General features: G+C 36.6%; 1 protein-coding gene across 5 annotated transcripts in view; it reads right to left on the bottom strand.

The window, feature by feature from the left end:
• Window positions 1-366: 366 nt before the first annotated feature.
• Window positions 367-14313, bottom strand: part of LOC138322726 (acetylcholine receptor subunit alpha-1-B-like) — a 97148-nt gene continuing 83201 nt past the window's right edge. For all 5 annotated transcript variants that reach the window (XM_069266784.1, XM_069266785.1, XM_069266783.1 and 2 more), the window contains 7 exons: window positions 12450-12643; window positions 11170-11279; window positions 10192-10649; window positions 6015-6101; window positions 5644-5759; window positions 5041-5448; window positions 367-4458 (listed from right to left, as the gene is read on the bottom strand). In XM_069266784.1, the coding sequence (XP_069122885.1) occupies window positions 4396-4458; window positions 5041-5448; window positions 5644-5759; window positions 6015-6101; window positions 10192-10649; window positions 11170-11279; window positions 12450-12643 (1436 nt within the window). In that variant the 3' untranslated portion in view covers window positions 367-4395. The remainder of the gene's footprint in view (window positions 4459-5040; window positions 5449-5643; window positions 5760-6014; window positions 6102-10191; window positions 10650-11169; window positions 11280-12449; window positions 12644-14313) is intronic.

The raw sequence follows: 14313 nt of genomic DNA, 5'->3' as shown, positions 1-14313 counted from the left end.
GTCATTAATTTTGACGCATTGCGATGATCCTATGATGTCTGCGCTTTGGAAATGTTTCTATATGACTTCATTTTCATAATGTGTTCTTAAAGTATGAGAGAAAGAAGACCAAATATGGGTCTGTCAGGTGGACAGGAATATCTCAACCCTCATGAAAGATTTTCGCTGTCAAAATATTTCACTTGGGTTGAGACAGCCTTGTCCACCTGGCAGGCCCATGCAAGATTCTATTAACTAATAACATCTAATAAAATTCTGGAGACCAATTTTGGAAGCGTTTCATTTTGAGCTGTTTTGAGTAACCACCGTGCTAAAATGTAACGAACTTGTTTTGTGTAGTACATAAATAAAAAAGGAAACACAAAATAACTAGTTCTCCTCCATTTATTTCGATCTGAACTCTCGCGTACATATCGAGTAGATAGCATGCCTTGACACGCAGGACAACAACAGTACATCGTATGAAAAAAACTGTTCGTATATGTTACAAAATAAAGTCAGATTCTACAAGAATATATGATACAAATACGTTTCAGATGATGATACAAGAAGATAATACAACATGAATAAGATTATTTTGTTGCATTGTTATTGAATAGATAGCATCTAACCCTATAGGCATCGTTAGTCGTTTTAATCACATGGTTCTGTTACTTGCAGTCATATCTCAACCAGAGGGTCAGCACGAGACTTGCCGTGTACTGGTCAGCTAATTTCGTACAAGACGATTGGGAAACACATCTTCAATGTGTCAATGACAGTATGATTTACTTCTTGATAACGTTACCTAGCATGAATGATGATGTTACGCTTGTGTGAACAGTGTAATGACGCGTGCCATCAGTTTCTCCAGTCATGTGATATAGAAAGTTCGATACATGATACATACCAGTACCGATATACAGTACAAGAGGTGTAAGATCAAAGTTTAGATGTTTTGTCACCATAATTAGTATATTGTAGTGAATGGACGAACATTAACGAGTGAGATGTGGTACTGTCAGATAGACACAAAGATACATGTATAGGCTACATATACTTATTATCGATACGTGTGTACAACTATTTCAGATATTATATACATAATGATGCATGAATCGTACACTAATCGTTAAACACATTTATTGCCACATACACATAACTATACACGTATGTTTGGTTGTCAAAAGTATCACATAATACAACGTTATTTTTAAGATTGAACGAACGAGCCGCACGTGGTAATGCACGTGATTGGTACAGTTGTATATATAACAACGGTGACTTTCAGTAGAGTACAAGTTGTCATCTAGATATTGGCACCCACATTGTAATACAAGAGTTCTGAGCCGTATTGCTTTCAATACCGTAAGTGTTGTACATTAGACAAAATGCAAACCGGGGAATACAGCATTGCTCATATATATAATATTTCCGATTACGTCAAACAACCATACTATTTAGGGGCACCAATATTTCGGACATAGCTACATATATTGATATACGAAAGTTTATGTAGATATTTGACAAATGCCTATTTCAGCCATAGCGTGGATTTGATGGAGCAATGTAAACAATGGCAAATCCCATTTCGTTATAGTACATACTGTTATAGTGCTACTGCTTAGCAGTGATATTGATTCAAATCATCGATCTTTGTTATCATAAACATACCAAAAAGTGTAAAATGTGGAACATGAATTACAAAATATGATAGATATAGCTTTAAAATACGCTTTGTAAGCGATTTCGATAAAGCCAAGGTTGCCAGTCAGTGCACTCTCTCTTAATGTCATTCTTTTCTGACATAATTTGCAGTTTAAGAAGACATATTTGAGTAATTAAATTAATGTCAATAAAAGTGCAATATCGTTAAGAATAAAATCAAACGCCAAATATTAATACTTTTATACCTCAGTTTAAGTTGCGTGTACGGTGAGATGACAATAGCGTTTTACAGGAACATTTTCACATGCAATGGAGTCACACGCGAGTACCATTTATATATGATTACTGAATGAATCACACAACTATGTTATAAGGTAAGTGTGACATTATCTTAACATTATGTTTTGCTCATATCTAGGGATGGAAATATTAATTATGAATGGAAAGGTGCGTTAACTTTATCGATAAAATTAGCATAAGAATAAGTTTGCCATAATCATATTTACATACAAAATACAGAAAAACCGAACGTATATTGACTGCTTTGTTGGTAAGTTAACGAAATGTTGTCATGGATACAAGGGGAGATGACTGAACCCACCCCTGGCATAAATGTGCAGTAGCATGCTACAGGATAAACAGTAACTATATATGTTATTCATTCCATATAATCAAAACGGTTATCAAAACAAAATGGAATACTGCATGGTTAGTCACGTGCTTCGTTTGGATTATTTGTAAATAAATCAAAATTTTGTTTAACCAGCAATTAATTGGCTTAGACTTGCTATCACACCATCATGTAAAAAAACAATGATGGGGCCTCTAATGGGCAAATGATACGTCGTAATGATTTCACAGAAAATGTGTCCCTCAAGAGATTTAGAATATCACAGGATTAGATTTTAGTATAAGGATTAACTTAAATAGATACTTTATTGTAAGAAGCTTTCCGGTCTTTTATGAACACTTCATTTTCGTGTAATGTCTTAATAACATAAAAGATCTATTCAATGATATTTATGTTCTATATCAAATTCATTGAAAACGTATTCAAGGTAATAAATAATGAACAATATCTAATAATCCAAATCCGAATGTCTACAACTTTATGTATGATTTGGCATACATGCATATCGTATATCGTCCAATAGTTAAATTTATGGAAAAAAATTCAGCAAAATGTGACACCTTGTTCATATCTGTACACATATACTTGTATTGTGTACAAGACAAAATAACGCTAAGTACGCATTATTTAAATGTTGATGATTAATATGGTTATCTATAGAATGGGAGACATGACACAAAAGACAGAATCCTGTGTACATTGGACGGGCTACGATGTCAGAACATATACCATTTCAAAGTTTCCACAAAGACGTCATCAAGCCTGCTAACATGTTCAAAAGGTAGAAGTCGTACCGCTTAACCCTTTATATACTTTCTAAATATTGCTATTAACATGTTTTTTGTTTTATTTATATTTCAGTTACTTTCAATGTTATTGGTTTTCAAAGATATTGTAGCTTTTAAAATGTCCATTAAAGATATGATATCTTAATATGAATCGACGCGATAAGATCCCCACTTTATAATCAAAAGATCAAAAGAAGTAAAATCCCATTGCATCGGATATATCTGTTTGCGAAATCAAGTTATGGTAAGTATAATAATTCTACACTTGTAAATCATTTGTGATGAAAATGTAGCTCCAACATCAATAATGCAATCATATGTTAATTTGTCATTGTTAAGGCGATATAAAGGGTAGCGCTGGGAACTTCTATCTTTAAATGTTATAAATAAACGGTAGATGAGTCAACGGATGGATGAATACATAGCGATATAAGAGCACTAAAATGTTTCTCCAGATTGCAAGCTATCATACATAGTTCCTCTAGGGGGAAATGTAAATCCTCTCTCTTTTACGCCAAAATGAGTTTCCGTCATGCTCATAACACTTTCTACACTAGGCAAATCCAGCTACTAATGTGCCGAACTAAAATTGGTTTTGCCGAGTGTTGCTAAAATTAATCAATATAACATATTAATATTTCATCTTTAGATTCAATTATGCAAATGCATGTATTGAAATTATAAGCTGATACAATAACAAAAACATATAATCCTGTTGGTTATTTCCATTCCTATACAAAATGACTTAAATGAGAATAATACGCGCGTTGCTCCAATAGAGAAAATTAAAATGTCTTTACTCTATGTAGATTTCACTGTTCCACGTCTTTTCTTGTCCCAGGAGCAAATGGCGTTTTATTATCACAAGCAAATATTGCCATTTGAAACACCACATGCTGCCCCGAAGAAAGTTGCTTGCTTTAATCCATCTTTATCAGAACACGAATTGGACATTAACGTCTGTTAGCACATCAAACAAGCCTCGTCCTGGTGCCGGTACAGTTTATTTTCAATGGTCAATACTAAAAGTTGTTTCTCAATGTCGCTGCTCAAAAAGGGCAGCTTAATGAATAAGACATCCGCAATTTCTTTTTTCGGAAAACCACCCGACGTCATTCTTCTGTTTCCGTGTCCTTACTAGCCATGTGATAAGTTCAGAAGATGGAATAAAGTCATCGGCACATACCAGCCGATGAAGACAGGCCAACGTCCACAAAATTTCCTTATCCCACCAACAAATGACTCAAATATAGTTCTCAACACCAAAGCTACATGCACATTCCCCATCACCACTACTGCGCGAATTACCCGTCACCTAGTCCTCCACCTTCAGTGTATTTCGTGCACATCCCGGATATGCTCCGCCCCTCCGCTTTGGATGTTATACATTGTCTGCGAAATAGTTTGAAACAATATTAAAGTTTTTTTTAAACTAAATTAACAAAATACATGCCGAGTTAGTAGTGCAAAAAGAGGAAAGAAAAATATACCTTTCCCATCCGAAAAAGGTACGGGTGCGATCTCTGCTTCTAGTGTTAGTCCAGGATGATGAGGGTAAATGCTCATCCAACTTAGGATTTCTAAGACTACGAATAACTCCATTTCTATGTTGTTATTAAAATGGTTAGTTCTAACTCCATACTATTGTTAACCCAACACCACTCTACAAACACCAACAGGGCACGCATTCCTGAATACATCTGATCATGAGCTTCTAAAATCGTCACCCAAAGACCCAAAAGGAGGTCACAAAGTTCCGTGCCAGGAGGACAGCGGTCAACAGTGTATATCAGGCGAGCGTTAGTTTATAAAAAGCATGCAGTGAGCTCCTTCCCCTAGAGTTGGTCACCAGTGACATAGTTATGGACCAAAGACAATATGTTAGTACCGTGCAGAATGAAGGTAAAAGTCGTAGTGTCTGACTGTGAGACTAGGACGCTAGGAAAGTGAGTGGAAAAGGACATTTTGAAATACCGTTATGATCGACACAACAATGGCCGTAAGGTAGACGAAGAAGAAGAGTCTGTCGAGGACAAGAGCGACCACCCTCCATTCCCTGGCTGTCTTCTCCTTTAGCTCCCGCTGGACCGTACGTTCGAATAGCTGCCGAAGATGGATCTTGATTTCGCGCACATCCGACTCGAGTCCATTGATGGTGCTTTGTAAAGTCGTCTGTGGTTGTGACTCGGGATCATTGTTCACACCGGATGTGCCATTGGAAAGGCATTTCCAACTCTCTTCTGTTTGCATCTCAAAGTAACCAACTTTATCATATTTGCAGTTTTTGTCTTTATTGATCACCTGTCCCTGAGTTTTCAATTTTGGTTTTTCGCGAATCTGTTCTTTCATACACATCAAACACGCTAAAATATCCACGAAAACCTGAAATACAAACAGAACATTTCCATGGGAGAAATTGAAGGCTAAGAGTACTGGTATCTTCAGAATTATAAAATAACCCTGATATTAGCAGATTAAAGAATATATCACAACACATATGAGCGAAATTCGAAGACTTGGCATCAGCTATATGTCCGGCGTGTATTATAAAAAACAACAGTAAATCGTGATACTCACCTTTTTAATGATACGAGGGACTTCCGTTCTCGAGCCCCGAAAGTACAGATTAACGACGATGACGGAGAGGAAAGTGGACAGCGTAATCAACACCATGTTCAGACAGTAGTAAGCACCTATTGTATAACCAATTAACACATTAGTGAGTGAACATAAACTTGGGGTATGCATGTCAAGAGTACACTCATACAAATTATTCTGGTCAATTGTTCATCACCTGTTTTGCAAGGTAAGCTCGACTATCCAATTAAATCGGAAATAAAAGTTATGTCAGGACTCTATATGGACGTAATATGAATATTTGATGCTTTTAAATTAAAAACTTTGGAATTTAAAATTAATTAAAGTTCTGACCACGAGGAGCTACTTACCAATAAGGGGGATGGAGGAAGCGGCCGGAGGCGTTGACTCCGCCAATAGTAATAGCAGTACGAAGAACGCCACAAATATATTCATACCTACAACAATGGAGAACATCACTTCCATTACTGTACATTGTATCATACCTACAACAATGGAGAACATCACTTCCATTACTGTACATTGTATCTACAACAATGGAGAACATCACTTCCATTACTGTACATTGTACCTACAACAATGGAGAACATCACTTCTACAACAATGGAGAACATCACTTCCATTACTGTACATTGTATCTACAACAATGGAGAACATCACTTCCATTACTGTACATTGTACCTACAACAATGGAGAACATCACTTCCATTACTGTACATTGTATCTACAACAATGGAGAACATCACTTCCATTACTGTACATTGTATCTACAACAATGGAGAACATCACTTCCATTACTGTACATTGTATCTACAACAATGGAGAACATCACTTCCATTACTGTACATTGTACCTACAACAATGGAGAACATCACTTCCATTACTGTGCATTGTATCATACCTACAACAATGGAGAACATCACTTCCATTACTGTACATTGTATCTACTACAATGGAGAACATCACTTCCATTACTGTACATTGTATCTACAACAATGGAGAACATCATTTCCATTACTGTACATTGTATCTACAACAATGGAGAACATCACTTCCATTACTGTACATTGTATCTACAACAATGGAGAACATCACTTCCATTACTGTACATTGTATCTACAACAATGGAGAACATCACTTCCATTACTGTACATTGTATCTACAACAATGGAGAACATCACTTCCATTACTGTACATTGTACCTACAACAATGGAGAACATCACTTCCATTACTGTACATTATACCTACAACAATGGAGAACATCACTTCCATTACTGTACATTGTATCTACAGCAATGGAGAACATCACTTCCATTACTGTACATTGTATCTACAACAATGGAGAACATCACTTCCATTACTGTACATTGTATCTACAACAATGGAGAACATCACTTCCATTACTGTACATTGTACACGGTTACTGAAAAATGAGCAAATGTGCATTTATAATTTGAAACCAAATCAACAAGTTCAGCAGAGCCAATAAAAGCTCGTGACGAGTATCAGTTTATCACATACCTGATATACAAAACGGAAAATAGCATTAGTAAACAGATTATTTTTATATCTACAAATTGTTATAATCTTATATTGTCCTCTGTGGACTTGGAATAGAGTGAAAACGACTATTATATAAAACACAACCTTACTATATATTTCCCCCTAACCAATTACTTCCGCATTGTTAATTGATACTCAATAGAAATACTCTTATATGTGTTTTTGTTTTGATTTATCACAAAGAAATATAATTTAAACAATTATGTAACGTATGTGTTGGCATTCTCTGTTTTTATATTCAATTTTCAAAAAGCAGTGGGAGGAGAAATTGAACTTTTGAACGGTTTTTAGTATTCATTGAAAAGTACACTATTTACACCCCACCACATTCTCTCCCATATACTTTCAGTTGGTCTACCACTTTAGAAATGACTCCGACCTCAGTATTGACCACGCATAATGAGTCGTAGGCTGCCATTAAACCCTATCTAGGCGAGGCAAAGTCCAATTTCAATTTGACGCCTGTCACAGATAAACAAATCATCGGTGATGACGGCTGCTCCAGCTCTCTAACGGCCTCCGTTATTGAATTAACTTGACAGCACCTGTCGCGAGAATCACCGGTACCCCCATACACAAATATCACTCTCGGTCAATTCGAGATGATTACTTTCCCCCAAAAGTTTATTGAAACACTGTAATATTCTTATTGTTGACGATCTGTGATGCTCAGAAGTTATTGAGGTTTTTAAAAACATTAAGTAACCCATGTAATGAAGCTTTGGGTTTTTCACAGATGTTAATAAACGTATCACATGAGAAAGGTTCAATCTCTTGAAGTCAGATCACGAAAGCAAGAAAATCGAAGAGAGCAATAGCTAGAGCGATGGCGGCAAATGCTGACGGAAAAAAAGTTTGTAAGTTTCGCATCTGTGCTTTATAACAGCAGCGCTACAATTTCTAAATGCAGACCACTGAGTAATATATCTCGTCTCAATAGAAAGCGAAATTCAACAGGAATCAAATCAGCACTCACCAATCAGATTACGTAAAACTTACGAAAGCTTTGTCTCGGTATAGCGCCGAGGGCGGTAACGGATACATCCGTGTCTGTAAGTGGTAAAAGAATAGGACTAGTTCACGTGCAGTAGTCGACATTCCAATTTCCGATTTAAAACCCCGACAACGTTTGTTTACGAATGACGTGTCCGGGATGGCAATTGCTTTGATATAAATATTCACTGTATCTAGCTATTCTTTTCACGCGTCTTTAACTAGAGATGTGAGATTTTACAGACCGGCTGAGTTAGACTTTCGTCGTAACCATATACTTCTCTGGAATTTACAGAAAAAGTTTCCGATATCTAAATAGAATACGGAACCTTTGGTTAACCCATACTTAATAAATGTCATCTACTTCTTAAAATAATCAACAAGACGAGATCGCGTGCGACCTTCTCGTGAAACATAACCGATGACTCGACATAATCTCGAGCGGGCTATCAGAGGACGTGAACTGATGACAAATCGGATACCAGACGACAACATCAGGAGGGAATGTGGATAGTGTCGACACTTCTACCGATTAATGGTTACGGCAAATACCCGACTAAAACCAATCACGTCATCAAGTGGGGCAAAATTGAATAATATGGCCGTCTCAACAACACCTTCCCGAATGAAGTCAGCGACAGATTTGTAAGTGGTAAAACAAGGGAGCGGGACACTTCGCGTGGTTCTTTTATCCGCCTGTATACAATACATTACGTCTGATATAGGTGCAATAATAGCTCTGCAGAGCTAATGTCTTTGTTACTCAATATGCGACGTTAAATAAAAAATCTTGTATCTTGTATAGGCGTACACAAATATCTGCACTTGTGAGGATTATGTATGTTCCCTAAGTAATTGTATAAAAATACCTATAATAAACAAATGCCCCGTTGCACCAAACTGTTTTTATTTTACTTTTTGTCTGGTATATATATGTACATATAGAACATAATACGAAATTCAATTCTATCTAGTTTCATTTCCACGTTACCTGTCAAATTATATAAAATTTCTCTCGCTTTAGTAATTTATCCGTCCTTTACCTTTGATAACATCTTGATTTTGTGACAAGAGTTTCACGTATTTCTCGTTCGGATTCATGCCACTGTTATGAGTGGTAATAAGCACGGAAACATGATAAACTGTATATCAACTTATGCATCAGTTTCTGGCGGGTAGCACTTGACTGAGGTTTCACTATTTCATATGAAGACAAACTAATTATGCTGATACAAAAAAGAAATTCAACAGATATTAGCTGAATGTAATATGAATTTAAGGCAAAGCTGCAGTGGAGCGCAGCTTTATGTAAGAAATGTAAATATAATTAGGATTATAACCTCAGAACGAGACTGTTTAAACTTGTAGTCCGATTATTAATTTTTATTAAATGCTATTCTTCAACACTATTGATGGATATATTGTGTCTAGCAATATACTGACAGTCGTCACATACAGGTCAGAAAGAAATATTCAACTGGAATAGTTTATCCTTTCGATCTTGTTTCTCTCAAAGGCGGAACACTTGGCAACATGCCATGTATCAAAAATGCGCGGGAATATGTGCCGTCATCTTTGGCACCAAAGACGTCCTGACGTCACGATTGACGGTGCCGAGCGCTTGACACAGATTTTATAATTTTGACCAGTACATTTATTGTGCCATTCTTGACTTTATTTAGTTATCTAAAACTGCTTACAGTAGTTTCAAAGTGTTTCCTGATGACATGTTTTGTCTATAGAGAAAACATTCAAATCTCGTCGTGCTGATAACGACAATTAAAAATGGCAGCTTGCATGGAGGCGCGAGACTTTTTCCACGGGACACGTTTTCAAAGACCAAGGGGTACTGGATTGTATTGGAATCTATATGCTCACACACATGGTTGCATTAACTATGGTTAATAGAGCTTTGCTCTCCGCGGCCTTCGACCGCGCAGAGAGCTGTGCTCTTATAAGCTCACACTTACCCAACTGCATTTTGGCCGGGGATTCTGGAGGCAGCCAGAAGAGCACCAATGTGAGAGAAGAAAGGAGTATACACGGCAGGATCAGGATATAGTTGTAGAAGGCTGGCTTCCGGCGTATCTCCAACATGAAGGTCAAATCGACAAACGGCTCCGGACAACATGCGTAACGGATGACGTTCTTTTTAGAGTAGGACGTTTTAATATCCCACTCATTGCTTTTGACGTAGTCTGTCATGTCAAAACCTGACTCTGTCGTATAAACAAAGGACAGGTCGATTTTACTGCCATCGTATGTCCAGGAACCAAACTTCATCTTGCATATCTGGACGTCGAATGGGAAGTGCATTATGTCTATTGCACACGAGCTTTTGAAAATGGCTTGAGGGATCCACTGTACAGACCCGTCTGATTCCACGACAAATAAGGCATCTCGCTTCTCTTCGCGCCGCTCGTCCGCGCTGTAACAAAACATCGGGGAATATTGTTTATTTCCGAATGAACAAAAAGTAATTTTATCTTCAAACCGATAATGTAAGCTCTTGCATTAAACTAAAACAAACAATAAAGGTTATCTATCTATATCAACACATTTGAAAAATTCTGATTCATATTCAGAAGAAAAATAAGACTATTTCAATGCGGGTTGGGGGTACAGATACATTCTAACTCCATGAAAGCTGCACACTCATGGAGCAATCATTCTCTAGATTTGTGTTATGTAAGGACTCATGACACATTAACGTTGTTCTCAATAAGATTACATAAATGATACATAGGCTCCCACTCCCATCATTATTTGTATTCTGATTTATGAATTAATCCCCGTCGGCAAGGTTAAGCTCCAAACCTAATCCATGTAGGATTAAATAGCTTGCTGCTCTATTCCGGGACCCCCATAGAAGAAGTGTTTAGTTGTGGGTGTTCACACAAAGTGATGACTGTTTAACCCACTGATTACAGTGTTAGGTGTTTACTCACTAATTATACAGTTTGATGTCGGGCTGCCAGATACTGCCGCTCGGCACACGAATCTTGGTAATATTGCCGTATTTCTCTGGGTCCCATTGCATGTAGATGTCCCGCCAAGTCTGCAACACAAAAAACCACCACTGATGAGCTGTGTCCTGCTACTCAAAAATCTATCAGGATCACGTTATAGATCGGAAATGGTGAAGTTCGCACTAATCCTTATCTAGATATCACTGTTTTCACTTCCCTAAACGGTAACTGTGAAAAATGATGCCCTGTGTATAATGATCTGATTACATTTCATTGAGAGTTTGATTTACCGAGGAATTGACACATTTTCTTATCAATTCTCGGAACAAAAAATGAACAAGCAAAACAAAATCCAGATTGCATGTTTTGCTAATTGGAAAACTAAATTTTCACAAAGGCAGTGATGGTATCTAAGTGGTGCGGGAGGTGGCCAAACAGATAGGCTGAAGGATCAGTTAGTAGGGAGTATAATGGACGTGCATGATTTTGTACAGAGTCACCTAATTCTACAAACACGGTGGATATTATTCAACTTCAGCAAAACAAGACATCTGCTATATCATATTTTATATATATGTAATATCAATTAATTAACGCCTATATTATGTCAGAGTTGCTTTCCCTTTTATTATACATGAATATTTCATTCCAGGCCTTTATACCTTATACCGTGGTATTTAATCAAGTCACTCACCCATGACGTTTGCGTCAAAATCTTTCACGTCATAAGTTGAAATCAGTTTCATATGTATGCCTTAGGTATGGAAGAGCACCATCGACTAATCATTCGGTAATTTCCTAACAGAAATTTCAATTTTACTAAAGGCAGTATCGGTACATATTATCACATAGTTCAAATGAATTTGGGTTTTGAACTATTTTCAAATCATGATGATTCTGAAGTGGCACTTCTTAGAGAAAGTTATGTATAACTCGATGCCGCAAAATTTTGGGGTACATCTGTGCTATACCCATACAATCTATAATCCCTGGTTTCTAATATACCATAAACCCTCGACCCTGGTATACAGTGACCTGGCAGTATGGTCTACTGTGACCTGGTGGTATGGCCTACTGTAACCTGGCGGTATGGTCTACTGTGACCTGGTGGTATGGTCTACTGTGACCTGGTGGTATAGGTCTAATGTGACCTGGCGGTATGGTATAATGTGACCTGGTAGAAAGGTCTACTGTGACCTGGCGGTTTTGTCTCCTGTGACCTGGTCGTATGGTCTACTGTGACCTTGCGGTATACGTACGTAGGTAGCCCACACGTTAGTGCTGAGGACCTGATTCCTCTCGTCTAGGTCCAGGATCTGTATAAGGCTGAGGCCATAGTTGACCGTAAGTGTATCGTTAAAGTACTCCACAGGTCGACCCATCTTCCCCCGCTCCTCATAATCAGCTAATAGGGTTTTAATCAGGCGCTTTTCTGGCGACAAATCGGCCACATCTGTAACAGACAAACGAGAAACTTCATCAATTAGGACGACTTATCACATCTCCAATAGTTTGAATTTAGCAAATAATCATGCTGTCTTATTAATATGTATGCTAATGTAAACGAACAGTGTGTAACTATTGTATTGCCATCCCTTATATGCAACTTATTGAAAAAAATCAATGTACAGGTCACGTGCTAGAGACTTATAACTAAAAAGTATAAAAGTTCGCCTCAATTATTACTAAACTAATGTATTGCTTGTCAATGTCTTTAAACACATTTACAATATTTCACAAAAACGTTTTCCGTCACGTCGATATTTTATCTAAAGGATATACCAAAAGACAGATATATCCAAACCAATAAATACGCATAATAGCAAGTATAGAGAGAAACTATTATCAATTAACATTTCTGCTAAATGTATTATCATTGACGGAAGAAACTGTTTACCAAGTACCAAATGGTGTCCATAAAAGCTTTCAAATAAAATTTAGTTTTTGTGTTCGCTCTATTGATTTACGGTAACATGATACACAGACAAATAGTTAATTCTAAACGTTAACGAAATTAATTCTCTATGTTTATATTGTAGTTTATCATAATTCAATATCTTCACAGTCATGACGTCGTTTTCAATATTACGATATTCCGTCTGTGTATATTACAGAGTGATCTCCCTTGTGGGTAGGTATCACTGTGACATCAATCTTTGAGGTGTTTTTATAAATATTTCCGTGCAAATTATGATATTTCATTCTCGTGGATTTATAAACAAAAATTAACCTGAACCAACAACAATTTTGCATTCTTCATACAGTCAACAAAAACACTTATTAAGATATACGTCATACCTCATCAATCAATAAAGAGAAGGTCCATTGTATTTGTAGTAAATAAACAACTTTACTTTTACAAGATTTAATATGTAATGCACACAAACCTACGGTAACAAACAATGCTATATAAAATGTAAGTTTCTGAGTGAAGCAGCAACTATCTAAATAGCTATATATTTGATTTCCTAATCACATAGCATGCATGCTCGTCAAAACAAAACATTATTATTGTATGTTGGAGGAGTCTTCCATCCACCAAAAACACAAAACGACGTACAATCATATCAGTGTTTAAAATGTCCAATAACTAGGCAAAACACTTGAACTTGGTCTGTAGACATATTGTTATGTGGACCAGATGTTTATAACATATTCTGAGAACGTAAGGCTTTGGGATTCAATGGTTATTACAAATTAAATGGAGGAAAACAGAAGTTTGTGATGACTTCACAGAAAACATCGTCAGAATGTGCGCCATAGAAATAGTTATGTATTTTACACAGAAATAGCTTCATAACATATGACGAATGTTTTTAAAATCTAACAACATAATAAACGAAAAACATAAAAAAAAATTCTTCCATAACACATAAATGTTTTAACAATTATACCTGAAATATGAGTATAACATAAAGAGCCTAAACAGGCGAGTACTAAGTGTAAAACACTAGAATAGAATTTCATTTTCCTCGGAGAAGTAAAAAAAATAGATCTGTGATATACATAGTCTGCTTTAATCGTTATTAAAAACCTTTCAAACGATTACACTCCCTTGGCGATTTGTAATGATTCGACATTTACAAAGAAATGTCCTAATTATTTGACGTTACCTATTACAAG

Source organism: Argopecten irradians, chromosome 5, assembly GCF_041381155.1.
Source record: "Argopecten irradians isolate NY chromosome 5, Ai_NY, whole genome shotgun sequence".
NCBI lineage: Eukaryota > Metazoa > Mollusca > Bivalvia > Pectinida > Pectinidae > Argopecten > Argopecten irradians.
Note: the sequence above shows the minus strand (reverse complement) of the source record. Positions and strands in the feature narration are given on the sequence as shown.